Source organism: Vicugna pacos, chromosome 7, assembly GCF_048564905.1.
Source record: "Vicugna pacos chromosome 7, VicPac4, whole genome shotgun sequence".
Taxonomy (NCBI): Eukaryota; Metazoa; Chordata; class Mammalia; order Artiodactyla; family Camelidae; genus Vicugna; species Vicugna pacos.
The window spans coordinates 48,732,096-48,754,666 of NC_132993.1; the positions used below are offsets into that span (position 1 = coordinate 48,732,096).

Consider the following 22,571-nt stretch of genomic DNA (forward strand, 5'->3'; position numbering starts at 1 on the left):
GAAGCTAGGGTCTTCTGAACCTCAAAATCACAATATCATAGAACATTTAAAAAGGAATAAATGAACACAGTGTTCATCTTACCCATTTCCAAAATTTGATCAGTATGTCTCTAGCATTTATTCTGGGTTGTCTCAGAGGCTAACAGGTTTGTGTGCATGGTCCAGGTGGGTGGGAATAGGAGGCAGGAGGTGTGATTCAAATAACGCTTGATAGACCATTTTCTGCGTTTCTTGGGGGCAAACCCCACTCCCATATACACACAGACATATAGACCCATTTCATGCACCAGTTCTTGTTTTATGTTTTATTCTAGTGGAGTTCCATAATAGATTATTTTTGAGAAAGTTTCTTCTGCTAAGAAAATATTTTAAAACCAAGATTTAGTTCAAATCTGTCATTTTAAAGACAGAATCACAGAGGATGTGACTGTCCCAGGATCATGTTTCTATTTAATGTTCACACTGTATCTTCCAACAGTGAAGATCACTCACTCAGTCTCTGAACTAAATCACGAGAACTTTCTGGGGCACAGATCTCTCTATAAATAGGAAAACCAAAGAAAATCTGAAGATGTTCATTTAAGTTATGTGCTGACTGTGGTGTAAGAAATAGCTCTTGTTACCTGTTAAACTTCCATTAAATACCCATTTCATTGTGTCTAAATACGCAATTATCCATTTATTATAAAAAGGTTGATCATGTATACCATGTGCTAATGTTAAGGACATAAATATGAGAGAAAAAGTTGATATAGTATCTCCCTTATAGAGCTTACATTTTACTGAGAAATTGATAAATAAAATTGTATGTATTTTAGGGCATAAAATTTTTGTATTGTAATTTAATAAATATTTGTATTGTATTTAATAAAAATAGCTACAATTTACTGAAAGTTAGGGGCTTTATCAAGCTATATAAGATATATAAAATACATGTATTTTATCATTCTGCAAGATAAAAGTTATTTCCATTTTACAGGCAAAGATGCTGAGGCACTTAGAGAGTTAAATAACATATCCAAGACCATACAACTAATTAAATGCTACATCCAGGAGTGAAATTCGGGTTGATCCACTTCTAGACTCTCAACTGAGTGTTAAGGATTTTCTGTCTTTAAGATTATCTAATAAAAAATTCTTTTCAAGGAGAACATTTTAGTCTTTAATTGACACATAGGGGAAGATAAGGGGAAGGCATAAATAGTTGCAGTGTTTTGCCTGGATTTGAACATTAAAAAAGGTGATAGGAATATTAGAAACGTATAACATTTTACCTAATTCATATTTTTGCCAGCAAATTATGCCTTAAAATAAAGTTCTGATGAGTTACTATCTTGTAAATATGTCAAAGTATGTAACATATGTAAACCTGTAATGAAGCCCCTAATTTCAATTTTTGGAAATTAAAAATTAATGAAAAAGCTTTGCTCCACAAATACATTAAATCCTCTAGAGATGCTGTACGCATTTGTAAGCTATAGTTAAATCAAGGTCTTTTGAACACATTAACACTTTAATTTCCCTTTGCTGTTCAATATTCTTAACAGGAAACAATTATGGGTGAATTAGTTAAACCTATATCCCCAGGCATCTAAACTCCTATGGCTATAAAGGCAAAGACTCTGGAAAGCAGCTAGAAAGAAAAAAAAAATATTTTAAGGACTATTGAGAAGATGTTCTAGATTTCTTTCTTTTATAACTGATCTGAAAACAGAGTAATCTAATGTTAAGTTTAAGATAGCATTAACTTTATAACTCCAAATCATTAATGTCCAGATTTTTCTCCCACTATCATCTTCTCTGAAATGAAGACCAATGGTGATGCAGCATCTCTTAAAATAATGGAATTTTTCTAAGCCAAACATCACACATTATACCAGTTTTAACGGAAGCACTTCCTGTCTTGCCACAACATGTTAACAAATTTTTTCCCAACATGTTGTGGGTATCTTGCTGTATTAGGCCCTATGAAGTACTTAGTCTTTTCAAAAAATTATGGAATTATTTTTATAGTTCATATTTGCTTTATTGATACAAATACCCTCTTGTTCTGCTTCTGTGATTGAATGAGTGTACAATAACTTGTTTCAATGAAAAAAGTTTATATAATCTTTTTAAATTACATTTAAAATGTCAATTAAGTTCAATATATGTAGTGCTGACAGTGTTAATGATTTTAAAATGTCATCAATGTGAACAGCTTGACCAAATTCATGCATGTGCAGTGATAGCAACTTTATTTTTATTGAAGTATAGTTGATTTACAACAGCCTGTTCCTTTCAGGTGTACAGCAAAGTGATTCAGTTATGTATATATACAGATATATAGTATTTTTTCAGATTATTTCCATTGCAGATTATTATAAGATATTGAATATAGCTCCCTTTGCTATACAGTGAATCTATTTTTCCTATCCATTTTATGTATATTAGGTTAGATTTGTTACTTCCATATTCCTAATTTATCTATCCCCCCTTCCCCATTTGGTAGCCCAAAGTTTGTTTTCTATGTTTGTGAATGTTTCTGCTTCATATATAGATTCATTTGTATTGTTTTTCAGATTCAACAAGTAAGTGGTATCATATAGTATTTGTCTTTCTTTGTCTGACTTCACTTAGTATGACATTCTCTAGGTCCATCCATGTTGCTGCAGATGGCACATTTCATTCTTTTTTATAGCTGAGTCATATTCCATTGTATATACACACTGGGTTTTCTTAAGCCAGTCTTCTGTTGATGGACATTGGATTGTTTTCATGTCTTGGCTACTGTAAATAGTGCTGCTGTGAATATTGGAGTGTATCTATCTTTTCTAATTACAGTTTTCACCTTTTCCAGATATATGCCCAGGAATAGGATTGCTGAATCATATTGTACCTCTATTTTTAATTTTTCAAGGAACCCCCATACTGTTCTCCACAGTGGTTGCACCAATTTACATTCCCACCAACAGTGTAAGAGGGTTCCTTTTTCTCCACACCCTCTCCAGCATCTACTATTTGTAGACATTTTCATGGTAGCCATTCTGAGTGGTGTGAGGTGATATCTCACTGCAGTTTTGATTTGCATTTCTCTAATAGTGAGTGATATTGAGCATCTTTTCATATGCCTGTTGGCCATCTGGATGCCTTATTTGGAGAAATGTCTCTTTAGGTCTTCTGCCCCTTTCTTCATTTGGTTGTTTGTTTTTTTGATATTGAGTTGTATAAGCTGTTTTTATATTTTGGAAATTAATCCCTTGTTGGTCACATTGTTTGCAAATATTCTCTCCCATTCAGTAGGTTGTGTTTTTGTTTTATTGATGTCTTCCTTTGCTGTGTAAAAGCTTATAAATTTGATTAGGTCCCGTTTATTTTTGCTTTTATTTATTCTGCCTTGGGAGACTGATTTAAGGAAACATTGCCATGATTTATGTCAGAGAATGTTTTGCCTGTGTCTTCTTCTAGCAGTTTTTTGGTGTCATGTCTTATATCTAAGTCTTTAAATCATTTTGAGTTTATTTTTGTAAATAATGTGAGGGAGTGTTCTAACTTCATTGATTTACATGTAGCTGTCCAGCTTTTCACACCAGTTGTTGAAGAGACTGTCTTTTCTCCATTGTATATTTTTGCCTCCTTTGTTGTAGATTAATTGACCATAGGTGTGTGGGTTTATTTCTGGGCTCTCTATTCTGTTCCAGTGATCTATGTCTGTTTTTGTGCCAATGCCATGCTGTTTTGACTAAACAGTAGTCTGTAGTATTGTCTGAAGTCTGGGAAAGTTATGCCTCCAGCTTTGTTCTTTTTCATCAGGATTGCCTTGGCAATTCTAGGTCTTTTGTGGTTCCATATACATTTTAGAATTATTTGTTCTTGTTTTGTGAAAAATGCATGACTGCAATTTTAAGATAACATAAACTGTTTCATAGATTTCAGAGATGCTAAAAAGAAGGAAGGGAGAGTATATCTTGGAATCAATGAAACAAGATAATAGAACATTATATTTTCAAGGAGATTTTATCTGGATAAAAGATATATGTGAAATAGAATATTTATATAATCTCTGACAATGAGAAGAAATTAATTTTTGATACTCCTAAAATAATTTCCAGAAACAAGTATCAAAATTCCTTGTCATAAGCAAAGCTCCCATAAAATTTTGTTCTTAGTAATACCAACTATCTTACAGGGTTTTCCTGATATTGCAGGATATCATGAAGCAAAGTTAATGGAGGGATCACAAATTTGGGGGTCCCAAAGAGCTGACATAAAATACCGCTCTTATGTGTGACAAAGAAGATATTAATTAACCTCTCTGATATTCATCATCTTCATTCTTAAAATGAGTATGAAAACACCTGTTTTGTGAGTATTGGGGATAGTGTAAGGCCCCTTGTATTGAAGCCAGTACATGGCTGGCACTTAATATATTTCAAAGGGTAATGTTAGGAGAAATATGGATCCTTTGCCAATGAGTAGAAAAAGTTATGCAGACTAGTTTAATTTTTGAGGTTGTAGTAAATTGCAGCTTTACTTTACCCATCTTAATTTAGGCACTATACTTCCTCAAACTTACTCGAATTCTAATCCAAAAGGAGCACCCTATTCCAACAAGAGGCAGAGAATTTAACCCCACTTAGCAGAGTCTAGTTTTGGCTGTTACCGCCAAGTACACAAAGTCATGCTGAGGCATGAGTGCAGTGCCTTTGGGTCATGCCCATAGCATACGTGGGAAGTACAGAGAATAAAACAGGTCTGTGGCGTAAGCATCACAGTTCACAATGGAGAGGTTCAGAAAAAGCTTTTCCTCTAACCTCCCAAAGCAGGTGCAGTTGCCTCTTCAGATCTACAGATTACACATCCATGGAATCAACCAACTGTGGAAGGAAAATAGTCAAAAAAAGATTCTAGAAAGTTCCAAAGAGAAAAATTTGAATTTGCGGTACATTGGCAACTTATTTACCTAGAATTTTCACTGCATTGTGTATTGTAAGTAATCTAGAGATGATTCAAAATATACAGATGTGTGTGGGTTATATGCAAATACTACATCATTTTATATAAGGGACTTGAACATTTTTGGATATCAACATCCGAGGGGAAGTCCTGAAACCAATTCCCCACAGACACCAAGGGATGACTACACTATATTTTGACATTCTTGTTTGTTCAAATTATGCATGCATTTTATAAATTATTGTTCAACACCTTAAACTTATACAGTGCTGTATGTCAATTCTATCTCAATAAAACCAGTAGAAAAAAATGTATGAAAAGTCAGGCTTTGGCAATTAATTTTCATCTCTTTAATTCCCTCCTTTTAATGAATTCTCACATTACCTGTAGTAATTTGGAGTCTGTAGTAGTTTGGATTTTAAGATAGCCATTCAATTCCTTACATCTCCCTTTGTGAATGACCCATTACAATGTTAAGGATGAATTCGTGACACGATCTTACAAACTGGTCTCTGAGATAATCTGTTAGCTCACATGTAAATACCTGAGGTAGAGTTGTTTTGTTGGACAACAAACCTATTTCCTTTTCTTCCTAAGCTTACAGCTAGACAACATCTCCTGGTCTTGCTCACAGGAAGACGTGGCCATAAGTCAGAATTTTGACCAGTGGAAAGGGAATTGAGGTGATGAGTGCCTCTCTAAACCATAAAACCTCCCTCGCAGTCACCCTTGCTCTTTCCCTGTCCACTGGCTCACAGAAGATGATCAGGATGGATGTGAAAACCACATGATGAAGATGGTAGAGCCCCAGATGGAAGGCTCCTGAATCTTTGAATCATCACTTAGAGGAAAATTGCTCTGATCAGGAATATCTCAGAACTTTGTGCTAGTGAAATAACTTCTATTGTGAGCCACTATACATTTTTATGCAGGATAGAGAGTGATGTTTGTTGTGGCATGTTGGTAAATTGTCTACCTATAATTAACTATTTTATCTACTTGAACACACTAGCACTGGTAAAAGATTATTCTATCTCAAGTGTCATTTTGCAGCTAAAAATACAGGTGAAAAATCATAAATGGCATGCTAGTGGCATTAGTTAATAGCATTATGTATCTAGTAAAGTTCTAGTTTGTGAACCTTAGAGCATGTTTCACAAACGGAATGGGTGCATTTGAATAAATGAAGCATTTTATTAAAATTAAATTCTAATTTGGTAGTTCTGGTATAAGGCTTGAGATTCTGCGTTTCTAATAAGTCCTCAGGTGTCCCCTATGCTACTGGTCTGCAAACCACACTATGATTAAGGAACAAGGCAGTCACTAGAGCATTCTCTTTCCCTCATTGGATCTGAAAATCTCTTCTCTCTGTGGTTCACTCTCCTGGCCAAGTCTTCTCTTCTGTTATGGATTGAACTGTGTCGCCCTAAAAGATATGTTCCTGGCCTAACTACTGGTACCTGTGGGTGTGACTGTATATGGAAATAGGATCCTTGCAGAGGTAATTAAGTTAAGCTGAGGTTATTTGGGTGTACCTTAATTCACACGACTGGTGCCCTTCTAAGAAGGGGACAATTTGAACACAGAAACAGAGGGACCGCACCATGTGAAGTCTGAGGTAGAGATGGTAGTAATGCATCCACCAACCAAGGAATGCCAAGGATTGCTGGTTGTCCCCAGAAGCTGAGAGAGAGTCATGGGATGAATTCTCTCTCAGAGCTCTCAGATGGACACTACCCTGATGACACCTTGGTTTTAGACTTCTTGCTTTCAGAACTATGAGACAAATTTCTGTGATTTTAAGCCATCTGTTTCTGAAATACTTCGTTATGACAGCGCTAGGAAACTAATAACACTGTTGTATGCTGTGATATCAAATTGCTATGCTTTCTAGCATAATACTTATCTATGAGAGAATACAAGTAAATCAATGAATGTATTTTTCCCTTTTATTTACGAATAGTAAAGGAATTTAAAATGATTTGTATCTTCTCATCACCCACACAAAAAGGGTGTTTTTGTCAGTGAATCGTTGATTACCCAGGATATCAAGAATATCTGACTTCTTTGTGAAAGTTAAGCCTGAGAAGTCTTTGTGTGTGTGTGTGTGTGTGTGTGTTTCTGACATAGAGTTTACTTAGTGCATTTTCTACCTGATTACTTCCTTTGCATGGAAAATAGCAAAATGACCTAAAACTGCCCTGCAGACATAGAACTGCTGATATAGTTATGCTTCTGAGAAACTGAGCCCTCAAACTAATTTTTTTCTCAGATTCCCAAATGATAACAATATTTAGCATATTTCCCCGTTTTTTGGTAATAAGTCACAATGAATGTCAATTCAGTGACCCTCTTTATTCCTATTCTATTCCTGCTCTTTCCTGGAGCTCTTCACACAGATACAGCTCAGCAAAGAAAGATGAGATAATTTTCCTGTCAATTGTATGAAATAAAATTATAGAAAGGGGGACATTTGATGGAATTAAATAAGGAATCCAAGGTATTATAGCATTAAGAATATTTTCCCCTTTATTATCCGAACAACCATCCTGGAGGGAAGACAATAACACATTTTCATAATTGAAATACAGGTGAGTCATTGCAGCATTGAAAATGATATTTGCTGTTCTTATTGTTTTGAAAAAGTGCCTATCATTAAATACTTCATCTAATTAAACATATTAGCACTAGTAAGAGGCATCATTTTATTTCATGTGGCACTTTGCAGCTAGGAAAAAAAGGGAAAAATAATAAATGGTGTGCCTATCGAAATAGATTATGCCAAGGGAGAATAAGAAACTAGGTTCAACTTAATTTGTGGGTACTGTGTTCTATTGCTCTTTGATGAATATATTTAATTCAAAGTGTTTCCCTCTGGATTTTCCTACAATGAAGCATAGTGGCATAAAGCAAGATACAGCACTTTGCTCCTGAATTTGTTAGTTTGGGTTATGGATGCCGTGCAGCAACTTTTCAAGATGGAGACACTCATTCCCTCAGGTGCTGAGAATCTCACTCACTCAGGGCTCTCAGCTGAGTCTTTCTGATGAAACTGCCTCATCCAAGGCCACATCCACTCTGGGGAGGGTTGGAGAGGTGGCCTCTATCTGATGACCAGTTGATGCAAGGGCATCAAGGCCCAAGCTCTCTGTCACAGGATGAGACAGCTCTGAAGGGCCACCCCAGCTCCATAGCACCCTATGGGATTGTCCAAGACCTTGGTTGTAATTGCATCACAGTTCAACTTCTATCCTGTGTTCTTCTCTCACTGACTGGTGTTGAGCCTAGGAATGCTTCCCCCAAAATGTCAGAATCTCAATCTATTTTTCAGGTAACCAAGTTTCAACAGTTTATAAATTCAAGCCGCATGAGACAAATAGTGAAGGATAAGGAATAGTGATATTGAACACTGGTACTGCTAGTGATACTGAATACTGACAGTGGAGGACACTGATCTAGTATATATGTTAGCTAAAATGATGATCCCCTCCAAAAATGTCCCTGGAACCTGTGAATATGTTACATTATGTGTCAAAAGGGATTTTGGAGATGTGATTATCATTAGGATCCCCAGATGGGGAAATTATAGTGGATTATCCAGATGAGCCCAATCCTTGTATAATCACAAGGGGCTTTAAAAGTGGAAAAAAGAGGCTAAGAAATCAGAGAAAGATATGTGACCATGGAAACAAGGTCAGAATGGTAAATATGAGAAGGTTTCAACCGAAAGCTGCTGGCTTTTAAGATGGAGAAAGGGCCACAAGCCAAGGAAGGGAGGGAAGTCTCTAGAAATGGGGGAGTCGATGCTTCCAGCCTCACGAAAGAAATGCAGCTGACACTTAGATTTTAGGACTTCTAATCCAAAGAACTGTGTTGTTATAAACCACCAAGTTTATGGTCTTTGGTTAGAGCAATGATGAAAAGTAATACAGTATATTTTCTGTGCGTGTTTAATTGTGTAAACTGTGAAATCAGTGTCACCTTTTTATGATCATTAACATCGGATAAAAATGGGTCTCCGGTGTTCTGAACTTGCTCTGGGTCCGTTCTTCACCGCCTGCCCCATTTTGGTGATCACATCTCATTCTCAACCGTTCGTGCTTGTAGTGTGATTTACAACCAGCCGGACCATACCTGGATATGTCTTGACCAAAAACTACGCATTCAAAACACAGTGGTGTTCAGATAATAGTGTCAGGACCGTCTTTGTAGTTCTTTAGACCTAGACGCAAATCCCAGCACCTTAATTTACCAGCTGTGTGGCCATAGTCAATTGCCCAACCTCTCTGAGCTACTTTTCCTCATCTACCATATTGGGCTAATAAGTAACGTTCAGAGTCATTATAAGTATTAAATCACATAGTGTTCCTATACATTGTCTGGCACAGAACAAACACTTACTAAACATCAGTTATTTATGTTATGACAACATAATTCAATGGTTTATTCACTCAAAAAATATTTTGTGAGCCCCTACTGTGAAATAAGAATTATTTTCCCAAGTTGCTTAATCATCACGCAGAGATAGAACTGAAATTGTTCTTCAAGATTTGTGAATCTGAGGTCACGGGTAAAATGCCTATTATGATATTCAGAATTAATATTTAATGTTTAACAAATGGCTTTGATTATTTTTATTCCGTGTTGACTGTCTTCATGTTATCCAGTGGAGGTCATATGAAAATACCTTGCACCAGCCCAAAACACATAAACCACACACAGAGTATCTAAAGAATACAGAGTTTTCACTAGAGTCCTTGGGAAAATGTGATTATAGTAGACTTCACTGAAAATGGAGGAGAAAACTTGAGTATTTGAGGTTATGACCGAATATGTATTTTTACCCTTAGGTTATTTGACTAGAACAGCATATGCACGTTCAGCAATTCATTAAAAAGTACATTCCTCCTCAGAGACATAACAGATATATTTGTAATGAAAGAATTTTATTTATTTTCCTATTACAAACTCTGCCAGAACCACAAGGAAAAAGACCAAAGAATTATTACCTTTAAAATCCATTCATCTAGCTTTGAAAGACTTCTCTCTAAATACCATTTGAAGTGATTTTATTACTTTCAGTTCTTATCTAAATGCTTAAAGTCATCAAAGAAACAATTATCAAAATGTAAGACAAACAGGAGTATAACTATACAGGCTCAATAAATCAAAAATGCAAATATCTTTTATTAATCAAAATTGTTTAAAAACATAAAGGGAAAATTGTAAGAACTATTTTGTGAAATCTAAAGGATCATTATAGGGGTGAATTTAAGTTTAGTGTTTGATTCTGAGTTAACCTTTACATAGTCATTTATCTCATTTACAAAGAAAGGGCCCAGTGAAATCAAACACAAAAGAGGAAAGAAATAGTACGAAATGTTTTCCTTGGTGGGCTTGTTATCATGATGGTTAAAGTCTATTCTCAGTATTTCTATCAATAGATTTGAACATAGCTCAAAAAATTGTTTAGATATTTCAGCAGATTCCAAAACCAGTTCCACAGTCTTATACCATTAAGTCTAATGTGGAATTATTTTCAAAATTACTAAGATTGCTGAAGGAGACTTCAAAATATGCTAGTAGGAAATTCTCATTTTATAGAAAAGGAAATTGAATTCTGAAGAGATATAGTACAACCCAATTAATGAGTCACCCCAAACTAGAAGGTCCAATATTTAGTTGTAGAACTTTGTTTTTAACCCCTAGGGTGTTTTTCAAGTTTATCACCACTTCACTTAACAGGCTTTGTTCAAATGACTTTTGACTGTTTTCCAAGATCCAGTCCACATACATGTGAGATTTGCTTCAAAAGTTTTCTAGGAATGTGCCCCAAGGTTTTGAAAGTAATTCTAAATAAAAGTAGCTAAATGTTTCCAAGGTTAGAATTGTGTAGAGCAGCACTATCTAATAGATACATATTCTAATAGATGCATTGAAAAAGTGAAAAACAGATAAATAAATTTTAGTAATATTTTATTTAACTCAGCATATCAAACTTAATAATTTTAACATGTAATAAATGTGAAAAATATTTCATATTCTAATTTTCATTGTCAGTGTTTAAAATCAGTGTGGATTTTACATTTACAGCACGTTCAATTTGGACTAGGCATATTTCAAGTATTCAATAGTCAGTTGTAATGTGTGGTTACCATATTGGGCAGTATGGATTTAGAGTGACAGCCATTATTCAAATCTGCATTAAAATTAAACTACTTTAGTCTAGGTATAAGCATGATTAACTGTTGAATAAATAATTCAGTTGGCAATTTTGGATTCCCTAATTCCCTAAGTATAAGAAACTATTCTTATACTCTATATTTCATATTACATATATATTGGATTTCTGGTTTTTTTTTCTCTTCTTTTTATTTACCTCTTCTTTTCTGTTGTGTTCTGGGAGAATTCCTCTAACTGCCCTTCTAATTCACTGGCTTCATTTTCCATAGTATCTTATCAGTTCTTCAAGATCTCCCTGACACAGTTAAATTTGATAATTCTGTTTTTCAACTGAGTCACTATTTCTTGATGTCAGATGATTCTCTTTGATAGATTTAATTTAACCTTCAATCTCCCTGATATGACAGAATGTTTATTATTAATTTCCTCCTGTCTTTGGATTTACTTCATTTGATTATTCAGAATATATTTCCCTTCTTTTATACTATGTAATCTTTGCATAAATATTATATTGATAATTTATTTCAAAGTGCTATGGCAAAAAAGTGGAGTACATTGCTGGAGGTACAGGTAGTTAGGGTTTGAAGCAACTAAGCACATGGCTTCACCAGCAAGGGGTTTTAAATAACTATCTAAATGTATACCGGAGGGAAAATCAAAACAAAGATTGTTGGAAATTAGTTTGATGAATTTTAGTGACACTCAGGATATATAGGTCATCAGAATAGCCACATACCTCTGGCATGAACAGTATGTAAATATCCAGTTTGCCCAGGTGATGAACATTTTTGGAGTAAAACGTGATACCTAGAACTTTGCATGGTCCAAGGTTTATGTTACAAAGAGGACGATATAGTTAGATTCAACTACAAACTAGGCTGATTCTGCTGTCAGGTGTGTTTGTTTTCTTGTCAGTTTGCCTGAGGACAGAAAATACATCCCCGAGTTTGCAAGAACATGTTGTATGACGTTTTGTATCCTCCTATTAATAATTGGATTCGTTTGGCATATTTGATCTTAACTTATTTTCATTTTAACAGACAACCTGATAGCCAGATACCATGCAGTATACACTCCACTCTGATCTCCAGAGGCTACCAATCATTGACCAGCCAACTGGATCAGGTCAGTTTAAAATGATAGATTTGGTCTTTTTTACCCATTGCTTTCTTAATACTCATAAAGAAAAGTCTGCAGTTTTATTACTGTCATGTAATTACCTGTTAGATGTTATGTGGGTCCCTATTAAAGAATAGCTCTTTATCAAAAGGGAAAGAGGAAAGTTTATCCTTCCTCTAGTTTTATTTGGTGTTTTGTATTTCTTGGAAAGTGCAGATAGGGTGTATCTGGCAGGGACAGCTGAGAAGCAGGGGAAGACGTTTGTGATGAGAGATTGAAGAGCCTCACCTTCCTTGATTGGTTTGCCTGACTGTGAAGGTGATGTCCCTGAGGCAGATGGGCATTCCTCTTCCAGGGCTGGGGTGATACCCACAGTCATGGGTGTGGTCAAGATTGTCTCCACCACGTCCTGCAAGTCCTGCAATTGTTGCTCACAGTTTCTGTCTCTCACTGCTTTCTCCTACCTGTCTTGGTGTCCACAGTGTCCTCTCCATGTAATGACTGCTTGGTGTTCCAAGATAATTATGAACCCGAGAGAGACAGGTAGACTCTAAGGGTTTTCATTGATCACATGGTAATTTCCACTCAGTGAGGGAAAAGCAAAAAAAAGCAAAGATGTTTTTAAAGCCTTGATATTACAAAATTCTTTCCAGTGTCATTTCCATGTTGCCTCTTCCTATCACACTACAATCCAACCAGATTCCATTAAATAAGGTCAGTAGTGTATATTTCTCCAGTTATCTGGTCCTAATGTAGCCTCCACCCTTGGCCTACAAGCATAGTGCTATGTTTGAGAATTTGAGATGATCCAGGATTATATCAATTCTTCAGATCCCAGGGGAAGGATTCCTGCAGAAAGCCATAAATAAAACATCTGTAATTCCGCTCCAGCTACCCTATGAGGTATAACTGAAATAGCAGAAACATTCTAAAATGTTTACTAGCTTCCAGTGAAGAAATGTCATTAAACAAATGTAGGGCTATTCACAGCAAATATTCATCTCAGCAACATAATGGCAAATTAGATCAGTCCTTTGCAAAAAAAAAAAACTTACAAAGGATTTATATTTAGTACTTGCATTTAGTTGTTTGCTAATTCGTTCCAATTATATTTTAGTAGTAAGCATCCTTATCATCAGTACTTTGTATTCATTATTTCAGGCCTTCAGAGTTTTAATTCATAGTCTTCTACATTTTCAAATGTGGCAGTTAGTCTTTTATTTCACATTTATATAATAAATATAAAGGAACTTGGGAAGGAGGAAAATTCAATATTAAATGAAATTAAAATCCTAAGTTAAAAAATATGCTAGAGAGCACTCAAAATTCTTGACTTTTTCATCAACTCCAATTTCAAACATTTGTCATGTGATGACTACTTTTTTCCCTTTCTCTGCCCTGGGAGAAAAGCTGGAAATGTCTTAATACTATGAAACCTCAGATTTGTTCTTTTGGTTGATTCTCAGAATACTTCTGCACCACCTCACTGTATGCCTAACACACAGAATTCTTTCACGGTATTGTTGTTTTTCTTCAGGCATGTATTTAGTAATACGAAAACTGCTTGATTATTTTAAGACTCAACCCAGAAAGGAAACTGATTTCATCTTCTTGTGTCTATGGTTTCATTTGTAAAAGGGTTCAATTCCTATGCATGAAAAATAGCCTGACACATAATCTTTTAGTTACTCAACACAGAGTTTCCTAGTTTGAATCTGGGGATTCTAATAGGATCAAATTGTTTTCCCTTGTGATGAGCTTGTCACGAGGATACTGCATAATTGGAGAAGCAATTGATCGAAAAGAACTGGGAGTCTCTAAAAATATGTTTAAAAAAAATCCTGGAATCATTTACCCTAAATGACTACAAAAATGATACTCTATGTTCTAAATGAAGATTAAAGCAAAACATGATGCTATAATTGTTCCAAATATTTTAAAACATCATATTTAAGGCTCAATGAAAAATGAACTGTTTGAAAGCTATTGGCGAGGATTGCAATGACAGAAGCCAAAGCACACAGTTCAGGTAGAATGAACATGGATGTCAAAAACGCCGATGTCAGGAGGAAAATTCTGAACCCTGATAGTTCTCACTTCCAATTATAGCAGCAGATACAGTGCAAAAGAAATGCTGCAATGAAATTCAAGTGCTGTACTCAGCTGACAGCTTTTCTTGGGTTGCTTTCTCTTTTAGCAAATTAGTCCTTCCAGGAGTTATCTATTGTGTAAAAGTCTTGCGTTTATGGATTTGGATGTTCCCTCTTCTGCAGTATAACAAGTTATAATATGTAATCAGCTGATTTCTCCTTGAGTCTTTTTCTTATGACAAGGTAGTATTTTGGACATTCAAAATCAAATGTCTAGCTGTTATATTTCTGATAACTTCAGAACAAGCTTGAAATATGGGTACTATTGGTAAAATTACCTAATGAGTGATGAATCTTAATAGAGGCAAAACTAATGCAAAAATAATAGATAAACAAATAGCAATAATATTCTACCCTAGTAGTCGAAAGGAAAGTCATTAAGATAAGACTCAGCAGAAGATGAATAGACATTTCCCCTTCAATCTAAGTATGTAATTATTTTAGAACTGTAGGTATATACACTATATGTTGTTATTTCTTTTGGAGTTATATATGCCACTGTACTCAAATTCAGTGACCTAGGAACTTTATTGAAATGTTTTTCAGCTCTAATTTTAGGTCAAAAGGACATACGTAAAAGGAACAAGTTACACAACAATTTATTAAAAGAAAAAACACAATCATTTATAGACGTAATGAAAGTTTATCTGTGCCCTTCATTTACACATGAGAGTGACTACATAAGATCATAGCACAGTGACACTAAGAAGTCCTTAATTAGTTAATAAAAGTTAATTATGTTTAATATTTCATTTTTCTTACTATGACAAGAAAGCAATAAAGTATGTGATAGATCATTTTAATTGCAAAGTTTGAAGCCAAAGGATAGCCTGGAATTAAACAAAACTAAGCACTCTACTCAATTGAGGTTTAAAATGGAGCTGGCCTTTGAGACTTATTTTATTATCATTTAGGCTTATTTTTGTTAAATTACATGAAGATAACTATGTATTTGAGAATATGAAAATATTTTTAACCAAAATTATGTAAAGGATAAATACATGGGCTCATAGCTGATGAGTACAATACAATTTTTTCCCTTAACCTTTTCTGTTTTATCTAGTTTGATCATCTATTTGAGGAAAAGCTCTTGAAAAGCCATTTAATAAGTAATAAAGTATCCCTTTCCAAAAGGCATAGTCCTAAGGATTTAGAAATGTGGTCCTGAGGATTAGAAAGAATTTACTTAGGAGGGAAATTATACAGTGATTAGAGCATACTACTGCTGCAAATTATATCAGGGATTTTACAGAGAGATTCTATTTAATTCCTTAAATACTGCAGCATTAAAGCTTCGAGTATGATGTTACCAAAAAGATTATATTACTAAAAAGATTGGTGAAACCTAGTTACCCATATGAGAGGATTTTACATTGATGTTTTAAAGGATAGCCAGATTGTTCAATATTATTAAAGTCAACAGTAAACAGAATAGAAAGTAAGCAAACGAACACATTTATCTTGTACAACTGGAAAAAACATCATTATATTTTGAATTCCCAAGTTATAGAATTTACACACATACTCACATATCCTTAGTTTTAATTCATTCACAGAGACCAGTTAAATGATGTCTGAAAATTAGCACTAGTCTTAGTGTCAATGACACAGTTCTGTTGAGTTTTAATCTTAGCACAGAGAAGAATCATCTTCAGAGAAATTAAATAATTTTAAGTTAAAATTCCTTGCGGTTTCAAAATGTGATAAGCCAATAAGATGGAATTTGGATTCTTTAGTAATTCAGCTTATTCAGATGAATCCAAACCTCTTTAAAAGACTAACTGATTTTAAAAAACAAGTTTTGACCTTTGATATTAGAAACTGGTTACATCAGTCTTGTTTATAGAAAATAAGCAAAGTGTAAGAAATGTACTTGAAAATTAGGTCATTATAAAGAGCACGAAACTGTATTTAGTCTATTGAAGAAGCTTATCAAAAAATTCACATGAAAAGCATTTTTGTTGTAAAATTTTCAAATAAAACAGAGCTTAATTTTCCAAAAGGAACACAGTCAACCAAATCTGTTTATAACCTCATATCTTCAGAGTTTCCACTGGAAAGTCATTTCTGTAATTATAGGCTTTGTCTTCCATAAGATATAAATATAAATATACAATATATATTCACCTATCTCCAATATGCAACTTAGAAAAAAGAGTGTTTTGACTCTTTGAAATAGTGGGATATTAAAAAAAACATAAAAATTCCCACACATGCCCAAGATGTAACTCTCCTTTGTTGTTACATGTCATAGATGTGGAAAGTTTCTGACAAGAATGTGGATGTCAAGGAAATAGGCTACTTATTTTCATTTCCATGCTGACTGATAAAAGGGCATGCGTTGAGTCATATTTGTCAAGTAACGTAGATCCTTTTTTGGTTTTCCTTTTCTTCAGTGCCTAGAGCTTGGTAACAGGTGCTTTTAAAACATTTATTTAAATAAAAAAATGTAGAGAGGATGTCTGTTTCTCATTAATCTAGGAGAATAACTCAACCTAAAGAGAGAGAGAGAGCAGAAGCAGAGGTGTCCTGTTTCACCCAAGTTCATGGTCATGATACCTTCGTAGGAGCCGATGATATTACTGACCTCAGACTGGTGTGTGTCTGAGAATATTCTACATATTCAAATCCAATAAAATCCACCCTCCAAGGGAGGTATAGAAATGTACTTGAATGTGATTATTATATCTGACTCTGTTATTGCAATTTATGTTTGTCTTTAGCCTTAATATTGATGAGAACAGGAATGTTTGGCTGATCTGCAGTATTTTCAGATGGCTATCCTTTTAAACCAAGAGTTAAAGTGTCCACTAGACACTTGTACACTTGACCAATATCAATTGTATATTCCCTAAGACTAATAGTGTACCATATTTAATATACCCAAAAGTTAACACACTAACTCCTTTTCTCCCCTACTCATTCCCACACCTAATACTCAGTATGCATTTCCTTGTTGATTACAAGATACTTGAAAGAAAGTAATTGTCCTAATACTCATTTCTCCTTCTTGTTTGGTAACCCAACATTAAATATATTCAGAGTGGCTAAGTGTTCAGATAAAGTACAATACTTCCCAGTCACTGTTGCCCCTAAGTATGATCATGTTACTGAGTTCTGGACAAAGACAAATGTTACTGGGAATTCTGTGGGCCTTTTAAAAGTGAGAGGAAAGGCTCCGGTGTGCTTCTTTAGGCTCCTTAGCTTTCTGCTCTCTGCCTGGTATGTGGAAATGATAGTTGAGCTCCAGCAACCATCTTGGATGATGCAAATTCTAATAAAGAAGAAAAACAAGACAGCGGAGCAGCAGGCTGAAGGAGCCTGGGTCTCTGTTAATACCACACTGCTCTCCCCTGGGCTGAGAATGCTTCCTTCACACTTGGCTCGTCACAGAGAGAAATTGCTACTTATTCTCACCCCTGTTATTTCTGGTGTCTGTTACTAGCAGTAGAAGGCAATTCCTTACTAATGGGGTACACAAAGTTTCCAAGAGTCCTTCTAGAATTTCTCTCTCCTTTGTAATCCACCCCGACAACCAATTAATCACCAAGTTCTGTCAGTTTAATTTAAATTGATTTCAAATTTTCTGCTTTCTCTACATCCCCACTTTCATTGCTTTAGTTCAAATGCTTGTCATCTGACACCATTCCATTGCAGCTGCCTCTAACTCATGCTTTCAGGCTCACTTCCCTAGGGCTGATCATCCCTACTGCTGCCAGGGTGTTCTGTCTGAAATCTTGAGCTGATCATTATCCTCTCTTCTCCCCCTCAGATTCAGATAACTTCAGTGACTAATTTCCAACCAGGTAATTTTTTTTGATGTCCCAAAAAACCTCAAGTCTTGAGTATTGGTCTTGTCTCCAGTCTTTGGCACTAGAAATACCAAAACACTGGTAGTTCCCTGAATACCCCTTCGATGCCTTGTCAATGTTGTTTATTCCCTGGGATGCCTATTCTCAAGCTGTTAGCATAAAACTCTTATTCATCAATTAAAAACATGTTTAAATTTCTCGTAAAAGATCTCATGACTCTCTGACTTGTTAAACACAATCTTCACTCTGCAAAATTCACTGGGCACAGTTCTACTCTTGTATATCACACTGTATTATTTACTTACATCCCTATTTCATTTAGAAGACTGTGGACAACCTAAGGACAGATAGAATGTATTACTCATTTTTGTACCTCTGTACCTGCAATGTCTGTCTCAGCCTCTGGGGAATATTTATATAGGCCACTCATTAAGTATCTGAGGAATTTGGATTGTAGTTTGGCTTCTTTCTGGGATGCTGTTAGTTAACAAACCCCCAAGAGATGGTAGCATTTAGGTCATACTAATGGAAGGCAAAATCATTCAGGATTATTATCTACATTAAATGACCTTTGGGGTTATTTTGTACTAAGCTACTATGGTTGTGCTAGTCAGAGAGTAAGGGTCTTGGAAAGTTAGAAGAAAAACAGGTGGTGGCATAATGTTGTAAAGACCATTTGCTACTGCAAGAGATAGCCAGCAACACTGACTCACTTTGGCAAGGAAACAGAATGGTTTGATTATAAATTAATATTTTACTGTGATTCTTCTCTTTCTATCAAATGTCATTAAAAATATATATTTCTTTATATTATTGCAATCCTAAAATATAAAATCTTATTTTTATTTGGCTTATTAATACAAATATTTTTCAATGTAAAATCATTTATATCTTAATAATACCTATGGATACACCTTTTTTTTTTACCAGCCATTTTCTTAATTTTGAACATAAGTGGTTTTGGTTTTCTCACTAACATAAATAATACCATTCTAAATATATCTGCATGTAAAACTTTACCAATTTTCTCATTCTTCAATAAAATATGTATCTAGAACTGTGTTACTAGCACAAAGATTATAGACCTTCAGATTTAATATTCAATATTGTTTTTTACTGGTTTTAAATTATATGTTAAATGTTCTGTAAAAACTCAAGGCTTTCTCTTTCCCACATCTCCCTCTCTACACCCTATCAATCCCTACAGTCAGGGTCACATTTATGCGTTCTTTTGGGCTATGGTATCAATTAGTAGAATTTTCATTGGGAAGATCTAAATTGATACAAGCTCTTTCTTATATATGGTGTACATAGTATTAGAAGATTTGTTTGGTTGTGGTTATCTTATCATTCAGGCCCAGCTAATAGGGAAAAATAATTTCTATTTTGTTTTTAAATTCAGCAAACTTAGCAGCTCTTAGTGCTTAATATGATTAAATGTCTTAGATGTTTAGAAGATACTTAAAATAAATCGTACTGTTTTGAAATAGTTACAGTCCCTTTCTCAGACACATTAAAAAATAGTTTTCAGGTAAATAAGTTAACTTAAGTACATTAGGTAAAATCTTTAGCATTCAATCTTCGGAATTTAGTGGTTAGTAGAATAGCAATCATTTTCTGCTAATACTTTACTCATTAGAATTGGCTATTTGACTCTCCCCATTCTAATATACAATAATCAGTTCTAATCTATGATAATCACTACCAGAGTGGCCCAATTTTGAGAACAAGCCATTACTTCCACAATGCTATTTGTGTTCTCTCTATATGGTAAATCAAAGAACCAAAAAATTGAATTTGGAAGCTTACTCAACAAATAACCTTGCTGACTGATCTGCTCATTACACTGCTCTTGCAAAAACAATGCTGTGACTGAACTCTGATGTAGGTAAAGTCAGCTGAAATATGTATTTTTTCACCTTCAAAGTCTTCAGGCTGTCCATGTATTTTTCATTGAAAATAATATAGATTTCTTAAAGTCTGTAGAGATACATTTTTTAAATTTATGATAGTTTATTTTTTCCCTCTGTGCCTCAATATTGACTTCAATAATACTAAAATTACTGGTAGAGAAAAAAAAATGCCAGTCTTACTTCCCAAAGAAAATGAAATTTAAGTAAATGGGTAGGAGGATTATCTGATATTTCAGGATATTTGAGCCTGCTTTCTAACCGTATGCCATGGCAGTTTCCCTAGCTAAATTTTAAGTAAGTTTCCCAGGGTTGTAGAGCAAGTATGTATTGGAGACAGGATCTGCTTCTATGTGAGCTGACTCTGGAGTCTCCACATTAACCATTTTGCTCCACATTAACCATCTTGCTGGAGTGTCTCCAATGAACATTGTATTCATATTTAACAACGCATGTTCAGTTTATTTCAAAATGATTCATCAAAATATGGTATCATTTAATATGTGAAATCAAAAAAAAAAGACAATGAACTTATTTACAAAAAAGAAACAGATTCACAGACATAGAAAACAAACTTATGATTACCAGCAGGGGAAAGGGGTGGGAAGGGATAAATTGGGAGTTCTAGATTTGCCAACATTAACTACTGTATATAAAATACATAGACAACCAGTTTATATTGCATGGCACAAGGAACTATATTCAATATCTTGTAGTAACCTATAATAGAAAAGAATATGATAACAAATAAGTGTGTGTGTATATATACATACATACATATATATGCATATATATATGGCTGAACTATTATGCTGTACACCAGAAATTGACACATTATACTATACTTTTAAAAATATTATTGACTATACTTCAATTTAAAAAAATTATTGAGAACCTACTATGGTCTAGACCCAAGAGACCTGACTCTGTAGAGCTCAAATTTGAATAGTGAGAGATAATAGACAATTAACCTAACAAATAAAGAGGTAACCTACTCATTGTAAGCACACTATGGGGAAACAAAAACAAGAAAAAGAAGAGCAAGTATAAGAGAGACTGTTATACTTGGGAATGGATTGTTTCTGAATTGTTTCTTATTTGTTAACCCTTGTTTTTTGTGCCCCGCATTGGATAACAACTTTATCTACTAGAGAACAGTGCTTGTTTACAATTTATATAGATAGTATAAGATGAAGTCTTACAGTCTTCACTCATTTCCAGAGTTACTTAGGTCAGCATCTTTTCCCCTTGGGTGAGGTTATGTCACATATTGTGTATAATTAGATTTAAAAAATCACAATATGCATTCCATCCTAGGATGAATCCTAAATGATTTTTATTTAAAATAAAATTTTTACACCAAAGTCCACTTTTTTTGCTTTAAAGTTCTATGAGTTTTGACAAATGCACAGTGTCATGTAGCCATCACTATGGTATCATACAAAATATATTTACCCCACAGCTTATGAGCAGGCTTCCTGCTGGAATCCAGAATGCAGTCAGCAGGAACCACATCCCTTTAATGCATGGGCTCTTCTTGGGTCTTAAGCCTGACAGCTTTCAGACTAGAAGTTAACCATTTGTTCTCCTAGTTTCAGGATTTAAACTTGACCTAAACTTTTGTTTTCCTGAGCTTCCAACTGCAGATCTAGGAACTTCTCAGCCTCCTCAATTGTGTGAACCAATTCTACCTTCTGTTGTATGTTCTTCTGAATAGATAGATAGATGGATGGATAGATCGATCAATTGATTGGTAGATTGATCAATCCTGTTGATATCCTATTTTTATGGAGAACTCTAACTACTAGTACAATAGCTTATTTGTTTTTATATTTATATTCTATTGTATGGATGTACACATTTGTTTATCCATTCACCTATTGAAGAAGATCTTGGTTGTTCCCAGGTTTTAGCAATTATGAGTAAAACTGCTCTAAACATTCATATGTAGGTTTTTGTGTGGGCACAAGTTTTTAGCTTATTTGAGTAAATACTTGGGAGCACAGTTGCTGGATTGCATGCTAAGACTATGTTAACTTCCTTAGAGACTGTCTTCTGAAGTGGATATACAATTTTTGCATTCCCACAGCAGTGAATGAGCTCTCCACATCTTCACTTCAGTTGGTATAAGTTTTTATGTATTTAACCATTCCAGTAGGTGTGTGGTGGCATCTCATTGTTGTTTTAACTTACATATCCTTAAAAACAAATTATACTGAATATTTTTTCATACACTTATTTGCCATCTATCTATTTTGGTGAGATCTTTGTTTATATCTTTAATTCAGTTTTCATTTCCTTATTGTTGAGTTTTAAGAGTTTCTTTGGCATTTTAGATACAAGTCCTTTCTAAGATATGTGATATGCATATATTTTGATATCAAAACACACATACAGTTTCCTGTCCTTTTTTTATAACTTATTTTTTAAAGTGGTTAACTTCCTAGTTTCCAGGCCAAGAA

The 22,571-nt window shown here is 34.5% G+C and overlaps 1 protein-coding gene across 4 annotated transcripts in view; it reads left to right on the top strand.

Annotated features, from left to right (window-relative positions):
- TMEM196 (transmembrane protein 196) overlaps positions 1 to 22,571 on the top strand; it is a 185,762-nt gene that overhangs the window by 78,070 nt on the left and 85,121 nt on the right. For all 4 annotated transcript variants that reach the window (XM_072964890.1, XM_072964889.1, XM_072964891.1 and 1 more), the window contains exon 2: positions 12,159 to 12,243. In XM_072964890.1, the coding sequence (XP_072820991.1) occupies positions 12,159 to 12,243 (85 nt within the window). The remainder of the gene's footprint in view (positions 1 to 12,158; positions 12,244 to 22,571) is intronic.